This window comes from Taurulus bubalis (genome assembly GCF_910589615.1).
Source record: "Taurulus bubalis genome assembly, chromosome: 11".
In the NCBI taxonomy this organism is placed as follows: domain Eukaryota; kingdom Metazoa; phylum Chordata; class Actinopteri; order Perciformes; family Cottidae; genus Taurulus; species Taurulus bubalis.
Genome location: NC_136599.1, coordinates 21,606,209 through 21,624,686, shown reverse-complemented (window position 1 = coordinate 21,624,686; position 18,478 = coordinate 21,606,209). Strand labels below are relative to the sequence as shown.

The window sequence follows — 18,478 nt, the reverse complement described above, 5'->3', positions numbered from 1 at the left end:
TAATAGGACATTTGCTTGACTTTGTTGAGCCAGGTACGAGAAATAGAGCCCTGGTGTTCGTTGTAGGCCGACAACATCTCTCTACAGCCAGAAAAAAAGACAAAATAGAAAACATTAACAACAATAACAGTAACAACAATTCCAATAATATAACTTTATAGAGCAGAAAAAAATTAAGTCACATTAAAGTATATAAAAAAATATATTATGCAATGCCTATATTTATGCAGTGTTTAGCACCAACAATACATGCATACACTGTTTGAACATGAAATGGCTACACAGTGCTTTCAAAAATAGATGACCCTAAAGCCTTCTGTTGTTAAATTAACATACATTGAACTTTACAACAAATGTACCACTCGTTGACAAAACTGGTATCCGATCATAAGGTTAGACTAGAACAGGCCTGGCCAACCCGCGCCTCCCGAGCCGCATGCGGCTCTTTGCCTGGTTTCATGCGGCTCTTGCGTTCATATCGAAGTTTGTCCATCCATCCATCCATCCATTATCAGCCGCTTATCCGGGGTCGGGTCGCGGTGGCAGCATGTTCAGCAGGCCGACCCAGGCTTCCCTCTCACCCGCAACACTTTCCAGCTCATTCTGGGGGATCCCGAGGCGTTCCAAGGCCAGCCGGGAGATATAATCCCTCCAGCGTGTCCTCGGTCTTCCCCGGGGTCTCCTACCAGTTGGACGTGCCTGGAAAAACTTTTATGGGAGGCGTCCAGGAGGCGTCCTGACTAGATGCCCGAATCACCTCAGCTGACTCCTTTCGACACGAAGGAGCAGCGACTCGACTCCAAGCTCCCTCCTGATGTCCGAGCTCCTTACCCTATCTCTAAGGGTGAGCCCGGCCACCCTGCGGAGGAAGCTCATTTCGGCCGCTTGTATTCGAGATCTCGTTCTTTCGGTCACGACCCAGAGGTCGTGACCATAGGTGAGGGTTGGAACGTAGACCGACCAGTAAATGGAGAGCTTCGCCTTCCGGCTCAGCTCCCTCTTCACCAGGACGGACCGGTACAGCGCCTGTTTTATTGCTGCAGCCGCACCAATCCGTCTGTCGATCTCCCGCTCCACCTTACCCTCACTCGTGAACAAGACCCCGAGATACTTGAACTCCTTCGCTTGGGGTAGGCAGTTGGCCTACGACAAGCACCGATGACCTTCCGGCCACAGCTCCGAGCAGCCGCGTCCACAATAGAGGCTTTGAACATGGTCCACTCGGGTTCCATGTCCCCAGCCTCCCTCGGGATTTGTGAGAAGTTCTTCCGGAGGTGGGAGTTGAAGACCTCCCGGACAGGATCCTCCGCCAGACGTTCCCAGTTCACCCTCACTACATGTTTGGGCTTGCCAGGTCTTTCTAGCCGACTCCCCCGCCATCTGATCCAACTCACCACCAGTTCTGTGACAGTTCTGTGACAGTTCTGTGCAGAATCGATCGGCGGCGATTGGCGCGCAATGCATGCCGGTTAGATTTGTGTCTGACTTGCTCCCGACTTGCTCTGACGTCATGCACACGTGCTCAACGATACTCTCACGAGATCAAGTCGCCGTCGATTTCAGAGTCAGGCGCCGCAGTTGCTTTCCAACGACTGCGTGGCCCAGTGCATGATGGGAAACGCCTGGCTGTCGCCATATCCGAGAGCTGATTGGCTCTTAGATCTGACAGCAAACACCACGTGTTGTAGAAAATCCTTATTTTATGTGTAGTTGGAATACTTAACGCTGGATTATTGACTATTAGTCTCATGTTTGTTAATACAAAATCGTATTTATACAACACACATCAAAACTACTAGTAATGTATTTCACAGGCAGACATAAAAAGACCAAAGGATGCAGCTACACACACATTTCTACATGAACGAGCCTAATAGTTCATTAGAGCTGCGCCTCGCCTGGAATCCAGACGAGAGCAGCGGCCGCAGCAGGAGGCGTTGACGATAACCTGCGATCAAGTCGGGCAGTTTTCAGCTGCCTTCAAAGTAGACACAGAAAAAATGACTTCCTGTTAGTTCCGAACTTTTGTCTACTTGTAGTTTACAGATCACGTTTGGATTTATTCATATGTGTTTGTAAATGTATATTTATGTAGAAATGTGTGTGTAGCTGCATTCTGCTTGTGTTTTACAACACACAGAATTTGGTGGGTGGCACCATGGAAAGCTGCAGAAGAATGGAGTTGAAGCAACCGGTAAAACATCGCATTCAGAGCAGATATCCTTGACAAATGACAATAATTGTTATCTATATTCCAGAAAATGTCAAGGACACAATTCACACAGAAGGGAGAAGAGGCAAGAGAAGAGGAGAGGCTGAATATCTCGGAGGATGAAGATCCAGATCACAGCCAGGTGGAAAGAGGCAAAATACTGTATTTATACATATGAGTGGGTGATAATGACAAAGTATACCATGATCCGCATAACTGTATTAGCTTGATGTCAATGTGTTCAACTGTGTAATGTGTATATTTACCAACATTTTCCAAATAGCACTGTAAAACATAGTTCAATCAAAAATATACTAAAATCTCAGAATTTAGGATGTCATGCTGTGGCAGATGGCAATAATAGACTGCATAGTGTGTGAACAATTTGAATGCTGTTAAATAAAATGAAGAGATTTGCTGCTCGATGTACGGCTTTCAGGTCTTTTTACAAAACTGAGTTAAACATTTTCCAGTTCATTTTATTTCTCATTCAGCCTGAACAGTCAACGTCTCTTTCTTGACAGTCTTAATTTCATAGAAGACGGGGGGTGATGGCAGCGTCTTCTGTGTGCGTGAGGAGTTTACCAAATCTATACCGCCACAAGAAGCAGATGGTTAAATATGCTTTTACGGTTATATTATATTATAATATATAGACTTTTTTGGTGGCTTCGAAGGCCAACTGGAGCATCGCCAGCCCTGCAAGATGTAAATGCCTCAAGGTTACAGAGAGAAAGTTCATCCTCTTGATATAGAAGACAAAGGCCCGGTGCAACATACAGTGCCCTCGGGTATTGCCAGCCCTCAAGATTACAAAAGCTACTACTTTTTTCCATTTGGATTATCTGTCCTGCGTCATACTAATCTGAGTCTCCACCATCACACCATATGTGCCTTTGGACAGCTCCTCTTTGTCTCAGAAGAATCTAGCTGGTCCAAACAAACCAGTCAGACGGGTCATCCGTCTCGTCATCATTTTGTCTTTCTTCGTGGTCATTTTCCATCCTCCTCATCAGAGGAGAAAAATGGAATGCCCACATCTTCATCATCCTCAAGAACTACTACAACCTCCACTTTCTCGTGCTCAGAAGTCATTTAGCTGATTGTTACCTTCCCTGCTGTCGATGACCATCATTACCTCAGCGGCGGGGTGCTCAATAAAGGAGAAGTCGAAGCACACGAGCACTAAAAAATATATATTTGTATTTTTCAATAAATATAACTCCTCTTGTGGGTAGCCATAGTGTAACAGAAAATGCATGGAATAGAGTCAAATGCTTTTGCAAGTCGTCATGATATAGGAAGTACTGTCAAATATTGTACATAATTAAACACAATAGAAAATGTCCTTATAAACAAGTGCTGATTAGGCAGAGACAACCCTTTTGTGCATGATTGCATATACAGCAGGTAGACACACACACGCACACGTAAACACACGCACCTAATAGCCTTCCCTTACTCACTCACTCACTCGCACATGATGCAAGGGGGGCCAGCGCCACCCTGATATGTTATTATGCAGATCATTTGTATAATAATTGACTGTCAAATATGAAACCAAAGCACCATATGGGATTCCTATAACTCTTATATCGACATAGTTATCAAATAGCCTATACAACAGCATGATACAATTCCTGAAATTTAGTTGAATCCCGCACCTAACAAGATTCGTTCTCCAGAGACTTTCTGGAGCTTCAGATCTGAGAGTTGAGCTTTCCAGGGTTACAATTTGGCAGCAGATCAACTTAGGTCAAGTCCAAGAGCAAAGTGTGAACGTGGAAGTTCCGCAGAGCTCCTCGGCCGCGCGTCACCGCCTGTTTACTGACGCGCACACTTGAGTGTAAGTGCTAGTAACACGGTGAGCGCATATGCAGTCAACCTTCGGGCATATCTATGTGACAAAATGCTACATATATGCTACATTTTCAACCTCTTTTTTGTTTACTTTGCTAATCACTTGACCAAACAGAGGCCGGTTTGGATTAGGTCTTGAAACACCAAGAGGAAAGATGTTTTCTCTCCAAACACTAGAGCGCAGGATGGAAAGTGGGCCTTAAAAGCCAGAGAGTTCAGCAGCTGACCAAGTAATGGCTGAGTCATTGGTATCGATCCATAATCCCTTTCAACCCTGCAGATACATTATGGTCATTTTGTAGCATCCAGCAGTAGAAATCTTACACATTACACACTTTACTATAAAGGCTGCCCCCCAAAATATGAGAGCTGCATGCGTTGACTGAAATTCCAAACGGGCATTATAGATGAATACTACTGAATATTACACATTTTGATTTTAGCTGTGTAATATTTGTACAAGATTTTATATGCACCATCTTGTTGAAGTATAAGACCAGCCTCTGTACACAAATGAGGTTTAGTTAAATTAGCATTGAGTTTATGGAGAGCATCAACATAAACAAACAAACTGAAATTCAGTGGGAATTTGTGAGAAGTTTATTTCTGATTACTGAGAACTGTCAGTCGGACTAAACCAGGATACACATTAAGATGAAAACATTAAATTCTCACGGTCAGTTCTGTTTTGACTGCCAACAGAACAGCTCCAGGTTGTGTATCTTGATCACTGTGGAGATTTCAGTGTTGCTTTTCTGGGTTTTCAGGCTTCCAAGGACTCTTCGACGCAAATGAGGAAAAAAATCCCTCTCTAAAAAAAAAAGAAAGAAAAGAAAGTGTGTGAATATCACTTCAGTAAAAACAGTATTATTCTGTGAGGGATTGTTTTAAAAAAAAAAGTTCATAATCATGGATAGTTTATTAATTGATTAAGTACATTTGCGTGCAAAGTTAACATCTCATGGCTTAGTTTACATGTTTTTTTTATCCATGTTAGTGAGTGTGAATGTCCTGCTGTAAGCTGCCATGATTCATAAACTTCTGGCAATGTACAGTAATTATTCATGACAAGTAACACCTACTATGCGTGTGGGTGAGAGCGGATCGAGTCATGTTTCAGCAAGCAGGCCGTCTGATTTTCACTAATCTGGTTGTTTCCACACAGTGGATGAAGCATAGTGAAAGGTTGTGTTGGTTGTTGGGCTTTTTTTTTGTGCAAAGTGAAGACAACATGAGGCTACATGTTAGTAGTCCTGCAGGCTGCTTGTCTACTGTAGTGCAGTGAGAGGAGCGCCCTGACAGACTTGTGCTGCCTTCCCGAACCAAGGCAACCGTCAACTGTCACGTTTAGACAGGAAATGCAATGCTTTGCCAAAATAAAGGTTTATTTTCGATGAAAAAAAAAAGAAAGTCAAACAATATCACAAACAAATTGCCGTGTTTCCAGAATGCATTTGTCTATATTATCTTTCATTTAAACGCCATTTGTATAGCATGTATTATTAATGACGGCAAAAACTGAAAAGATAAATATAATCAGGCCCAGCTATAAGAGCTGAGTATAATCAGTTTGTACAGGATGCATATTACTCTTCCCGGGTTGCTCCCACACAAAAAACTCGTCACGGACATTATTTTGAAAACCTCTAACGGAACTGAGGTGTAGTTGTAAACGGTCTCGTCTCGCGCTGTGAGCAGTGTTTTTGCTTTACCTCCCGAACAAGTGACATATTTACAAGAAGAGGGAGGAGAACTTGTTCTTCTTCTTCTTCTTCCCCAAGCTTCGCCTGCTCCCCTTCATCATGGAGGCTCGGGCACATTTCCACCGCGAGGAGATCAACAGCACGGTGTGGGAGGTCCCGGAGAAATACACACGGCTGAAACAGATAGGGACCGGGGCGTACGGCACGGTATGGTGAGTGTCGTCTACCTGACGCGGTGTGTGTGCGTGTGTGTGCGTGTGTGTGTGTGTGTGTCGTAGTTGGGACCGGACTGTGCACGAGCGCTGTTCCGCATGGAGCACGCAGCGTACGCTGACGTGAGCCTGTGGTGGACCCCGTGGGTTGTACCCGGTCGTGTGTGAGCGTTTCCCCACATTACCGTCGACGCGACGCAGTTGCACCGTCCCCGCGTTATCAAGTTATAACGCCCGACACTTGGTCGCGCATCCTAAACCCCTTGGCGCGTGACGCGTAACTGTCAAACTTGTGTACATAGTGTAAGCTATTATATTTTGTAGCTTACAACAGGTTCAACAGAGATGTTGCAATTGTGGAAACGTCAATAGTAAAGATGGCCACTTCCCACTTCCATTTCTTCGTGCAGTTACATGCAAAGGTACAGTGATACGTTGTGGAGGGAGGCCACAGGAGCAAATCACATGCATGTTGCCCAACACCTACGCACGCGCGTGTGTACGCATAACATGTGTGCTGTTGTGTAGTGCAATGTGTTGCATTACATATTGTTTGTTTACACGTAATGAAAAAAGCATAGCACAGACATTAAATAGCATGTCAGGGATGCACATGCATACATGTTCGACGTCAAGGCATCGGGGAAACAGATGTTGTTTTCAACAGCCAGCATCACTCAACAGTATTGATTTATAGGTACCACATTGTTCATCCAGCTGACTAGATGCATACAATCAGTGTTTAGTGTTTGGGTCAACTGATGCTGCAGTTTAGTGATATGCTTGTGTTACATTGTATTTGTGATTGTATCTGTATTGTGATTTATTAGTGAGTTACAGTGCTCCATGCAAAGCTGCTGTCATGTATAATGTCCATATGGACATTATACAAAGACTCTTGGATCCATAGCCTACACTCTGGGCCGTAGCCAGGATTTTTTACTGACTACTAAATTCCATTTAATCTCATGAGTACTGCCACCCCATTTAGTCAATCACCATCAAATGTTTACTCAATCACCATCAAATGTTTACTCATATTCATTCTTTGTACTGCAGCTATTAGACATTTCGGCTCATACAGAAAGCATTATTGCCACACTCGGCTTTGTTATTTATCCCATTATGTAATATATATATATATATATATATATATATATATATATATATATATATATGTATGTTTATAGGTTATATCAAAAGTAAAAATGGTTAAAGATCCATCATAGTGGACTTCTGGTGCTTCGGTTGTCAGAGCTGCAGATATTGTGCAAGTTGCTGTTACCAGGGTTTTAAGCATTAGTGTGGGAGTGATGGTCTTTTAAAGCTTAAAATATCTGACCTTTAAAAGAAGCACCGTCTGATGAACTCTGATCAAGTCACCACCATTATCTGTAATTTTGCCAAGTTGCACATCTCTCATACATTGCGTTGTGGCAATTGCAAACGTGGGGAGAATAACAAATTAATAAACAGAAACGTAGCAGTTTCCCAACTACTGTACGTGTGAGATGCGCTGTATTTACTGCGGATGCTTGTCTGGCAATGGATCAGCCGCTGCGTGTTAAATTGGCATTCATATCGTACATTAGTGCGTCAGCGTTGTCCACAGCACTGTGCACAAGCGTTGTGTGTAATACGTGTTGGTGGATGTGGCTTCAAATAGCCTAACAAGCCTGTCCTCCCACGATGTGGTGCCCTGCAGATCACTGCAGACATACTGTGCACATCACCGGTAGCCAAACATTGACATACACGTTCATGCTTAATAAAACCACAGGACCCCGCCCCCCCACACACACACACACACAGACCACCACTCTGTTCGAGAATCTGGACCTCCGTCTGAACGTCTCTGCTGTTGCAGGAATTCGTTAGCCTCCTTTGCTAGAGTGAAACCTCAAAATAGACCGTCCTGTCATTTCCTCCTCTGACTTCAATAGAGTGAAATCATAGTGATACTGGAAGACACACAGACTCTTGAGTGCAAAGCTAATGACTTGTTTTTTTCCATTATTCATCGCAGCTCCGCAATAAATGAGAAGACTAAAGAAAAAGTGGCCATCAAGAAGCTCCACAGGCCCTTCCAGTCAGAGATCTTCGCCAAGAGGGCCTACAGAGAGCTCCGACTGCTCAAACACATGAAGCATGAAAATGTGAGAAGATTAAGCCTGACATTCTTTTTCTCTGATTTGACTTTTGGGGGGCTTTCGAGCGTGATCCTTAAGATTTCAGCCCTTGTTTATTTGCACCAGTCCTTTGATAACCTGGCGACCTGTCCAGGGTGTACCCTGCCTTCACCCAATGTCGGCTGGGATTGGCTGAAGGCTGTGACCCTGACCAGGATAAGTGGCTCCAGTGGCAGTTCCACTGCAGAGTGGTAGACTGAGAGAGACGAGTCTTTTCGATTACCTCCTGTTTGGCGCCGCTTGTCTCCAGCGGTACAGGAGATCCTCCTGGTCTGCTGCCCCAGCTCGTCTGCCCGCTTTGATTTAAGTCACTCACACACACTCTGCTGGATCTGCATGGCTTTTCCCCTTCTGGTTTGCCACAACCTCCTCAACAATAGCAATGTTACGTGTCACTATGAGTAAAAAAGATATAAATATGATATACAAAATATAACACGTATAGATGGACAACAATGCATGGGGGAAAGCAGTTCAATTAATACATATTTTGGGATTGGGATTAGAGTTTACTGGAAATTATACTTTCATCAGTGGGCCACCGGGTCAATCACCGTCGTGTCACCTCCTTTGAACACCGTTGGGACTTTAAGTAGCGTTATAAATCATACATTTTTGATGAGACGACATCCTGTAAGTACTTCAGCTCCTCACATCTCACGTTTCTTCCCAACCAGGTGATAGGACTAATCGATGTGTTTTCATCTGCCTCGAGCCTCGACGAGATGCAGGATTTGTGAGTATTTTTTGCCTTATTAGCAAAGACCTCAGGCAGAGACAGGCAACACCTCTTTTCAGCATAGATCGAGGCTTTGGACAAACAACTGTATGAAGCAAAAGACTGAATATTTTTCGATTGATTTGATTATAAATGACTAAATTTAGTGCGCGGATAAGATGAATACAGGATACTGCAATAAGAGAGTATATTGAAGGTTGTAAGCGTTATATAAATGTTGTATAAACATACACAAAGCACCCTAAGCTCCTTCTTTGTGATCTGGACTGACTGAAGCATGTACAGTGTTTGGCCTGTTTAATAGAGGGAATTATACTCCCCATCTCTTTCCATTCATTCCACTTGCTCGCTCTTCCCCATCTCCCTCTCTTTTCCCCAGCTACCTGGTCATGCCTTACATGTTCACTGACCTGTCGAAGGTGCGAGGTCATCTCACGGAAGACAAAGTCCAGTTTCTCGTCTACCAGATGCTCTGTGGACTCAGGGTGAGCCGACCTTTCAGAAACTTACAATGTTATCGGCAATTATTGTGAGAAGATTGGGTCAACGTTTTTTGTGACTCATCAAAAACCTCCCCTGAATGCGTTCCAAAGTAATCATGCAGCACAGTCATGCCAGATTTATCCTGTCTTTTAAACCTGTGCTACGATAACTTTGGAGAATTGTCTGCACTTGCACATATACGCATAAGGAAGGGTGCAGTGGAGAGTCAACCTTTTGTATCTTAAGTGGGTCATTATAACAACTAATGTTATTGTAATAAAAGTGTCTGCTTCCCGCTCTGTCTCTCTCTTTCTGCAGTACATTCACAAGGCTGGAATCATCCACAGGGTAAGCAAAAGTCAAATGTCAATGTAGATATTTAGGAATATCTTATTAGGTATATATCAAAAGGTTTATCCTGAGAAAAGTGTTTGGGTCTGTGATTAGGGCTATTATTAAGAAATGATATTGTGTGCAGTGATTTGTTTGGCACATTATTCTGGCTCAGAATGCACACATGCTCATGTTTCCTGTACAAAATCCATGGGGATGTTGATTGAAGTCATCGTTGTTCTTGAGTCAGGTCAAACCCTGCCCCAACAGGAAAGATGAGTTCACTCTCTGATGTTTCACTGCAAGTCTAGAGATGTTAGCCACGCCCGTCTTCACTGTGCCAAGTGGGTGTGTGTGTTGTCTGGGAAAAGTAAGGTTAGATTGATACAGCACTTACATATCAGGCAGATATTTATGGCGTCTTAATAGTAGATTTACAAACACACTAATGTTCACCCTGTTATGAAGATTCGTCTTGAACATTTCCGGGACAGTGTAGTATTTTTTTTTTATTTTCTTTTCTGTCGACGTTGGGCTGCTACTACTCTTGTACTTCCTGCACAGTTAAGGTGTTATTTACACTCACTAACAGGGCCACACTTATCACACATCATGTCACAGTATTTTATGAGTGACTGCAGAAATGCTGCAGTGAGTCGTTTGAGCAGCATACAGTCGAGTCGCATCATTTGAATCCCTGAGTCACGTTAAATCTCAGGAACTACAAGCACCAAGGCTCTTCCCAGTTTCCAGTTTTTCATGCAGACAAGTTAATTTGCTGTTAATCACTATGTGCAATAAGTAACCACCACTCGGCTCCTTTTCTTTTACAGGATCTTAAGCCTGGAAACTTGGCTGTAAACCAGGACTGTGAACTGAAGGTTTGTACTTCCAAGCATTACACTAGAAGACATGTCAAACCTGATATGATAGGGACTCGGCAGCAACGAAATAATAGGATTCAGCAGTTACAAAGAGAAGTGATCAACTAGTAGATATAGTATCAAATTAGAAAAAATATGGGGAACAGGATATGGATTTACCAACTAGTTTTTGTTACTAGACAGATGATTCGAAATATCAGGAAATATGTTTTAAGATATGACTTGAGAATGTCTTAAACATTGGAACCAGTATGTCCAATATCATGTTCATTAAAGCTGCAGTTGGTAACTTTTATGACAACAACAATATCCTGACAGTAAAATAAATTGAATAAGCCCAGTTTGCTTGTTTTTTGGATCGACTGTTTCCAACATGGCAGTCTGGTTACAAGCTGCCTCATTTTACAGCAAAGGTGCACACTGGAATATGTTTCTGAAACCATCTGAGGCAAGAAATAGGCAATGCCGTGACAGAACCTTGATTCTCTTTCGGATCAGCGCTGCCCAGTTTGACAGTTTGATGGGAATTCACTAGCGATCGACTCCGTGGTTTTGTTCTTTCGGGCGTAGTAGAATCTTGCAAATGCCGTTTAGAAAAACTAAAAGGAGGCAGAGAAAGCTATCTCATGTACTACTTTCAGAGAATTATTACAGTTTGAGTAACTGTGATAAAGAAGATGCTTTTTCTTTTTTACACACATTTGAAAAAGAAAAAAAAAACTATCAAACTGTTAGGTTTACTGTCGTCCGTCATGTCCAGGGTTCATGTTCCTGGTTGTGATTCCTGTCTTTGCTGCCGATGCAGATCCTGGACTTCGGGCTGGCTCGCAGTACTGACGCTGAGATGACAGGCTACGTGGTGACCCGTTGGTACCGGGCACCTGAGGTCATTCTGAACTGGATGCACTACACCCAGACTGGCAAGACAATCGTTGCCGTTACACATTCTGACCTCTGACCTTGCTGTCGTCCGGCCTGTCAGTGCTGTCACTGTTTGCTGTTTGTGACTGTTTTTTTTTTTAGAATCCCGCCGTTATTGCGTGAAATGCATTTAAAGTTTCATTGGTTTCATTTTGACGATACATTCATTTATTTTTCTTAATCTGTTAGCAGTTGACAAAGATGGGTCTGACAGCAGCCTGATAGTGCTGAGACTCAATGACAGAGCTGTCACTGACTTTCCCAGGATTTATGCTTCTTTAGAAGAAAGTGGGTTTTTTTTTCATTCTGTAAACGGCAGCTACAGAATTGGATGTAGCACAGAGAGCAACTCTGGCAAGTTCACACCCTCCGTGGGATTGTATCACTCACCAAGTATTCCCCAACATAAACAGCACAATAGATTCAGCACCATCGTGACTAGGAACTTTGCTCTGGCATATTAAATGCCAACTTCCACATTTGCACTGCACTGAGCTGAAGTTAAAACACTCTGTGACATATTTTCTGCTTGGGTTCTCACTGTTTTTTTCTTCTTTGTTTATTCTAGTGGACATCTGGTCTGTGGGCTGTATCATGGCAGAAATGATCAATGGAAAAACCCTTTTCAAAGGGAGAGATTGTATCCTTTCACCGGCCTTTCAAATGACCGGCCTTTTAAATGACATCACATCAAGTTTTAATGGCACTTTATTAAATCAATGTAATAATAAATGCCATTCAAACCACTTTATTAAAAAGTGACACTTCTGTGATGGGCACTATAAATCAGGTGCAGGATGGAACACAGAAGGCAATCACAAGATGATTCATGCAGCAAAAACACATTCCCTCAGGCAGCAGTCAATGCAGCTACTGCAATATACTACAAACTTTCCCCGCATGTTTTAGATTTACTTTTTTTGTTTTTTTTTGCACTTCAGGCACTTTAGTTATTTATAGCACCTACTCGCAAATAAAGCTGTCACTTGTGGCTTTGAGTTTCCTTTATTAATCTGTTTTATGGACCTGCATAGAAACCCTGCACTCCACTTGCTTATTGAACCACCAGAACATCCCAAGTTAAAAACAAAACAAAATCCTTAATTGTTCCCGTTGCCAGACATGGACCAGCTGACTCAGATCATGAAAGTGACTGGAGTACCTGGAGCAGAGTTCATACAGAAGCTGGACAGCCAAGAGGTGTGTGTGTGTGTGTGTGTGTGTGTGTGTATATATATATATATATATATCATTAAACTACAGTCTAACTGGGATGAAGCTGATATGCTGCTAGTGTACATGACCTTTTAAAGCTGACAAAATAGATTAATGCCAAGTATTAATTGATTGGTGAAAGTGAAAAGGCCTCGTCTCCCCAAAATCATTTGGATCACAGTGCACTAAATCCTTCACTGAAACTCGTGAAATAATCTGAACAAGTCCCGCCAGCAGACACTCAGAGGTTGCAATATTCTTTATATCCATCCAAGACTACTCCTCTCTTTCAGCTTGACCAGTAGTGGGAGTACAAATGTAAACTTCGTCCTGAGGGTGGCACTAGAGGAAAAGTCAGGGCTTCAACAAAAGCACGTAGCAGGAAGGGGTGATGGAAAATACAGTTATTTAAAGAACTAAATCATGGAAATATTCCTTTTATCAAAGTACTAATGTTTTTATTCTAGATAAAAAAAAAAACAGAAACAGAGACTGAATTATAAATGAGTTTTTGTCCATTAGTATCCCACACACACATAAGGAATGCAATACAATTTACACCAATCTCAAAATGTATCGCTTACCTGGACTTTAGTTCAGTGGTCCTGTCAGTTTTAACTATTTCATTTTAGCAACGTGCAGAGCATAGAATGAAATTGATACAGAATATATTTCAACTTTAGCAAAATAAGATGCCTGAGGGATTCATTGATTTTTACAGAAACTTCTGTATCATTTCCTGTATCATTTGCAGACTGACGCAGTTCATGCGTCATTGATACACGCTAATATCTCACAATCAATTGATGCTTTGTAGAATATAATGTAGTTTATTGTTAGCTGTGTGTGTGTGTGTGTGTGTGTGTGTGTGTGTGTGTGTGTGTGTGTGTGTGTGTGTGTGTGCGTGCGTGCGCGTGTATTTAGATAATAGGGTAGCACGCTATTATCAGTCAATAGTTTTTTATCAGTGGAAATGAATGTAATTGGAACCATCCCTAGGTAATAAATAATTTGTCTTGTATCTTTAAATGCAGGCCAAAAATTATATTAAGGCCCTTCCTCGCTATCCCAGAAAAGACTTCTCAACGTTGTTCCCCAGAGCCAGTGCAAAGGGTGAGTTAAGCAACAGCCTTTTTCTTGAGCTCAACCAGTCCACAGATTTTAATATTTTAAATTGTTATCACACTTGAGACACATTTAGTACAAGCACAGTATTTTACTCCGGTCCACAGTGCTGGTCCACCACACCAGTTGAGGAGCAAACATTTGTTGTTGAAGTAATAATTGTTCCTTCCTTTATAATGCTCATTTTGCTACTTTCCTTCTCTGAATGAACACCGTAGTGACTTATTTTGCACCCTATTCATGAAAGCTTTTCCACCTGCTGTTCTTAGCGATCTGTGTCAAGTACATTAGGAACAGGAGAAATTCCCAAAGTGGTAGATTTATGTATCTGGCAATAGCAGAATTTTTTCATTATTATTATCTTTTGGAAACAGCAAAATAGGCACAAAACAAATAGTACTTTGGACTATCCATAATTCAACCTTCTGCTTTCGAAAGGCTCACAGCAACCAGCCCACGGCAATAAGCTTTTACAATAAGTCACCTCTGGCCAGATCCTCTGTAAATGAATCAATAGCCCTTACACCGCTTTTGTTGTTTGTTACCCACTGTACATGTTCATGTTTATGTACACTTCATATACACTACACATACTTTGCATTTTTGCACTTTCTCTATTGTTTAAATTTAATTTCCTAAATTAATACTCTGCGCTGTACCGTATATATCTTTCATCCCTGTTATTTTTATTTTTGTGTCTGTAAACTGCTAATTCAACAACAAATGAATGAATAAAGTATATATCCATCCATATGGCTTATGTTGGTAAAAAGGTTTTAAACACTGACATGTATGATTTGATGTTTTTTTAATGTTTGATCAAGTTGTTGCATCATTTTTGTTCCACTGACCGTTTGCAGGTATCGACCTGCTGGAGAAGATGCTGGTTCTAGACGGAGACGAGAGGCCCACAGCTGAACTGGCTCTGGAGCATCCGTATTTCGACAGCCTAAAGGATCCGGACGACTTGCCTAAGCCTGCACCATACGACGACAGTCATGACAACGCCACATTGAGCCTAGATGAGTGGAAGCGTAAGCAAAAAACACACAAGCTGTACAATGCTTAATGTTCAGATTTGAGTAGTGTATATACATCTCTATAGTGTATTGATCTTACATAAAACTATGTGTCATAGTATCAGCTATGGTCTCGTTTTACAACTTTTTCTGAAAATAGACTTTCTAAAACACAATTCCTGTGTTGTTGTATAAGAAAGATGGAAGCATAAGTAATAAGGTTGATTCATTGGATTAGTAAACATTGGAACTTATCATGCATGAATTTATCATGCTTTTCAAATGGTGTTTACCATGTTGGTCATATTGAATGATTTATAACTACACAAACATCCTGTTACAGGGCTTCTGTAATTGTGGTAATTAATAATGAATGTTATGATGTAATGCACCTTTAATGGCTTTCTGTGTAAATTAATATTGGAGTTGTGGACATGGAGCACAAGCAAAAAACAAATGTTTTTTCCCCTTCTGCCCACAGGGTTATGCTTTAGAGAGGTGAGAAGCTTTGTGCCGTTCCCACGGCGGGATTCTAAGAGGAAAAACACCCTGACTATGTCTCCGTGACCCGATGAATGACTACTGATGCCCCGACCTCCAAGGCATATTACCAATTGTGCCCTTGTATATTCCAACTATGGATTCACTCTGTTTCTTTTATCTTGGATAGTGAAGAATGATTACGTCAAAACTGACACACCTTTTTTTTGTGCAATTGTTCCCTAAGCGTGGATTGCTCTTCATGTTACACTTTCCTTCAGTATATTGTCTTGCAAATGCAATGTGACCAAGTGTCACAGAGTTTACTGTAAAATGTACTGTAATGTGTTTTTTCAATTAAACAATAAGACAAGATTTGTACAAAGTTTTGTTTTTGCAGCAAATAGCAAATGTTGCTGCCCAAGAAAAGACTGGCCTAACTCATAGTCAAATATAATCTCTTGTCAGGAAAACCAATGCAGTCTTGAGGTGAAAATGTCATCTTCATTTGTCATCAAATTAAAAATCATTATCAAGGGAAAAAGTCTAGGATTTGCCAGTGAATGCCCTGAAAACCACTGACCAACAAAGACCCCAACAGATAAGCATTTACTTTGGGAATGGCCCATCTGTATCCAGTATCAGCTGAAATATGTGACCATGACGCTAAATGCAACTAGTTGATTTATCCATGTCTCTGCTTGTATCACTTTGTGGTGCCATACTTCACACCTTTAAAGTCTGATATGCTGTATATAGATCATAACTTCACTTTTGCACCAACTTTTTACACCCCAACACTTGTGGATTTTTCCCGAATGTAGCAGCCTTTAAATGTGTACTTGGACTCGGCTGGTTGGTACATTTAGAGGCTCCTGTACGTTTTTTCTGTTTTTAATTCATTGTGTCAACTATTTGCACTTGAGTAGGTGAGGGTGTGCATGTGTGTAAATTACACTACATACTAAATTAAATGCAATGTAAATTGAAAGAATAAACCATTTTCATGAGCAACGATGTGTGCACACATGTTTAGTGCACATGGGGTGACAGAACAGGTGTACAGTTTCCACTCCACATGTAGCCCAGAGTTATAATTTGCTGATTAAGATTGAAAATTACACATTTAGAACGCATAAAGCTGTACTAAGATCAATGCAGATTGTTGTCATTGGCCCCATTGAGTAGCTTGCGCGCGAAAAATCATCACGTACTGACGTCATTGGGGCGGGCAAAACGTATCAAACTGTTGCTATCAAGGTAACGTTGGGCCACAGGATACCGTAACAGCGGAAGTGAGCAAATCCGTCGTCAAAATAAAATAATATTTAATGATGTAAATATGAGTAGAATGACAAGTAATTTTGCACGGCTTTATGATTTATCAAAACTGAAAGCCCAGCTTAAAAAGCAATCCATTGTTTAACGTACGATGTATTCTTTATTTCTGAGTCGTATTAATTGTGACACGTTGAAAACACTTTATTTTGAAACGCGTATCCGGAAGTCCTATGTTTTACTCGGGCTAGTATCGATTTAGCGCATTCTCAGGACTCCAAACAGCAAGCCAGCTAGCCGAAGGATGCTAGTATTCCTCCTTCTCACAACATTTTAATCGACAATAAGCTGTTTCTCGCCTTTTTAATGCAAATGTATTCCTCGTGTTCTCACTAAACCTGTGGGGTTGACTGTTTGCCTTCTAAACGCCTTGTTGTAAAGAAACGGAAGCGGTATAAAATGGCAAAATATACCGGCTGAGCCAGAAAACTGTAGCTGGTTGGTAGTTAGCTGTTAGCTTCGAGAGTACAGCAAGTAAGGCGGTTGGATAGGCAACCATTACTGTAGGCAACCATTGCTGTAGGCAACCATTACTGTAGGCAACCATTGCTGTAGAAGCGGCTCCAGACCGCCGGCTGTCGAGCGACCTGTGTCAGTCAGTTGCCATAATAGGTAAGATGACTTAAGTTTGCTACGTACTGTTTCTTTATTATAGAGCGACTCATTCATTTGTATTTATTATTAAGATGGCAACATGGTCTGCACCTTGTCAACGTTAAAATATAAAAAGGCAGCTGATGTTAGTTGTGCCTATCTTTTAAAGTTAGCAGGTTAGCTCGTGATATCTGTAACGTTAACTAACTAGTTAGCTCAACTTTTATGTCGGAATACAAGTACTGTCACGATGCTGGGTCGTTCTCAACCAGTTTGACACGATTGAGAAGTAAAGCACTGCTTTAACATTCATTTACAGAACTGTAAATTATATTAAATCCGAAGAAGAGCTTTTAGTTGTGTTTAAAACTGTAAATATGGCTGACATTTTACTCCCGAAATACGAGCGCTGATCTGGTTTCCTTAAAGCTGATTGGTTCTGGGGAGGATCAGTCACGCCGTGCTGGAAGCTGATTGGCTGAGCCGTGTGTGTCGTTATTCGCCGTTTGCGACTAGCACTGATCGTAGTTGCCAACTGTGTGATAAAGTCGAGAATAATCGAGAGATACATTTTCTTTTCTGGCCGTTTGTTTATTGACCGTGTTGAGTGACCGTTATTTTGACAGTAGGTTACGTCAGCTGTGAACGCATTTGCCTAATTAGATTGAGTACATTATAGTTTGGCGAGTTGAGCTGTGTGAAGGAATGTTAACGCCACAGGTGATGGTGACCATAGTCCTGCCAAATAACACTGCATTTAAATGCAGCGCACATACAGGGGTGCATCCGTGCACTTCATTTAATAATACAAAAGCATGTTAAGCCTATTCAGACCTTAGTTTTATTGCATTGTTACAGCAAAGGAATTCGATTTAGTATAGTCCTGTGCATCTATAATGAGAAGAAATGAGGCTGTCCAATGAATCTCGCTAGATAAGAATAGGAGATTAATGCAAAATTAAGATAACACAAGCAAACAATAACAACAAAATACTATCGCAACAGTGGAATTATGGCATAACATTTTAACATTTCACTGTAATGCCACCAAATGCTTATTCTGATGCAAACTACGTTTTGGATATTAGTATTTAAAGTCTACAAAACCATTTTATTTTATTATTTGATGTCCTTTTTATCCCAACAGGAGGTAAAGTGTGACTTGTGGCCT

At 41.5% G+C, this 18,478-nt stretch overlaps 1 protein-coding gene across 1 annotated transcript; it reads left to right on the top strand.

Annotated features, from left to right (window-relative positions):
* The first annotated feature begins 5,839 nt into the window (after window positions 1-5,839).
* On the top strand, window positions 5,840-15,750 carry mapk13 (mitogen-activated protein kinase 13). Its single transcript, XM_079225562.1, has 12 exons — window positions 5,840-5,987; window positions 8,014-8,143; window positions 8,854-8,912; window positions 9,295-9,400; window positions 9,717-9,746; window positions 10,565-10,612; window positions 11,421-11,535; window positions 12,105-12,176; window positions 12,657-12,736; window positions 13,786-13,864; window positions 14,737-14,910; window positions 15,377-15,750. Exons 1-12 carry the CDS (start codon window positions 5,875-5,877, stop codon window positions 15,460-15,462), a joined length of 1,092 nt encoding a protein of 363 aa, XP_079081688.1. The 5' UTR covers window positions 5,840-5,874; the 3' UTR covers window positions 15,463-15,750.
* Window positions 15,751-18,478: the final 2,728 nt, after the last annotated feature.

What these genes read in the sequence shown, in the direction of transcription:
- mapk13 (XM_079225562.1), top strand. Translation starts at nt 5,875, where the DNA reads ATGGAGGCTCGGGCACATTTCCACCGCGAGGAGATCAACAGCACGGTG. An exon ending in GGGGCGTACGGCACGGTATG is followed by an intron (nt 5,988 to 8,013) that starts GTGAGTGTCGTC and finishes TATTCATCGCAG; the next exon opens with CTCCGCAATAAATGAGAAGA. An exon ending in CTCGACGAGATGCAGGATTT is followed by an intron (nt 8,913 to 9,294) that starts GTGAGTATTTTT and finishes TCTTTTCCCCAG; the next exon opens with CTACCTGGTCATGCCTTACA.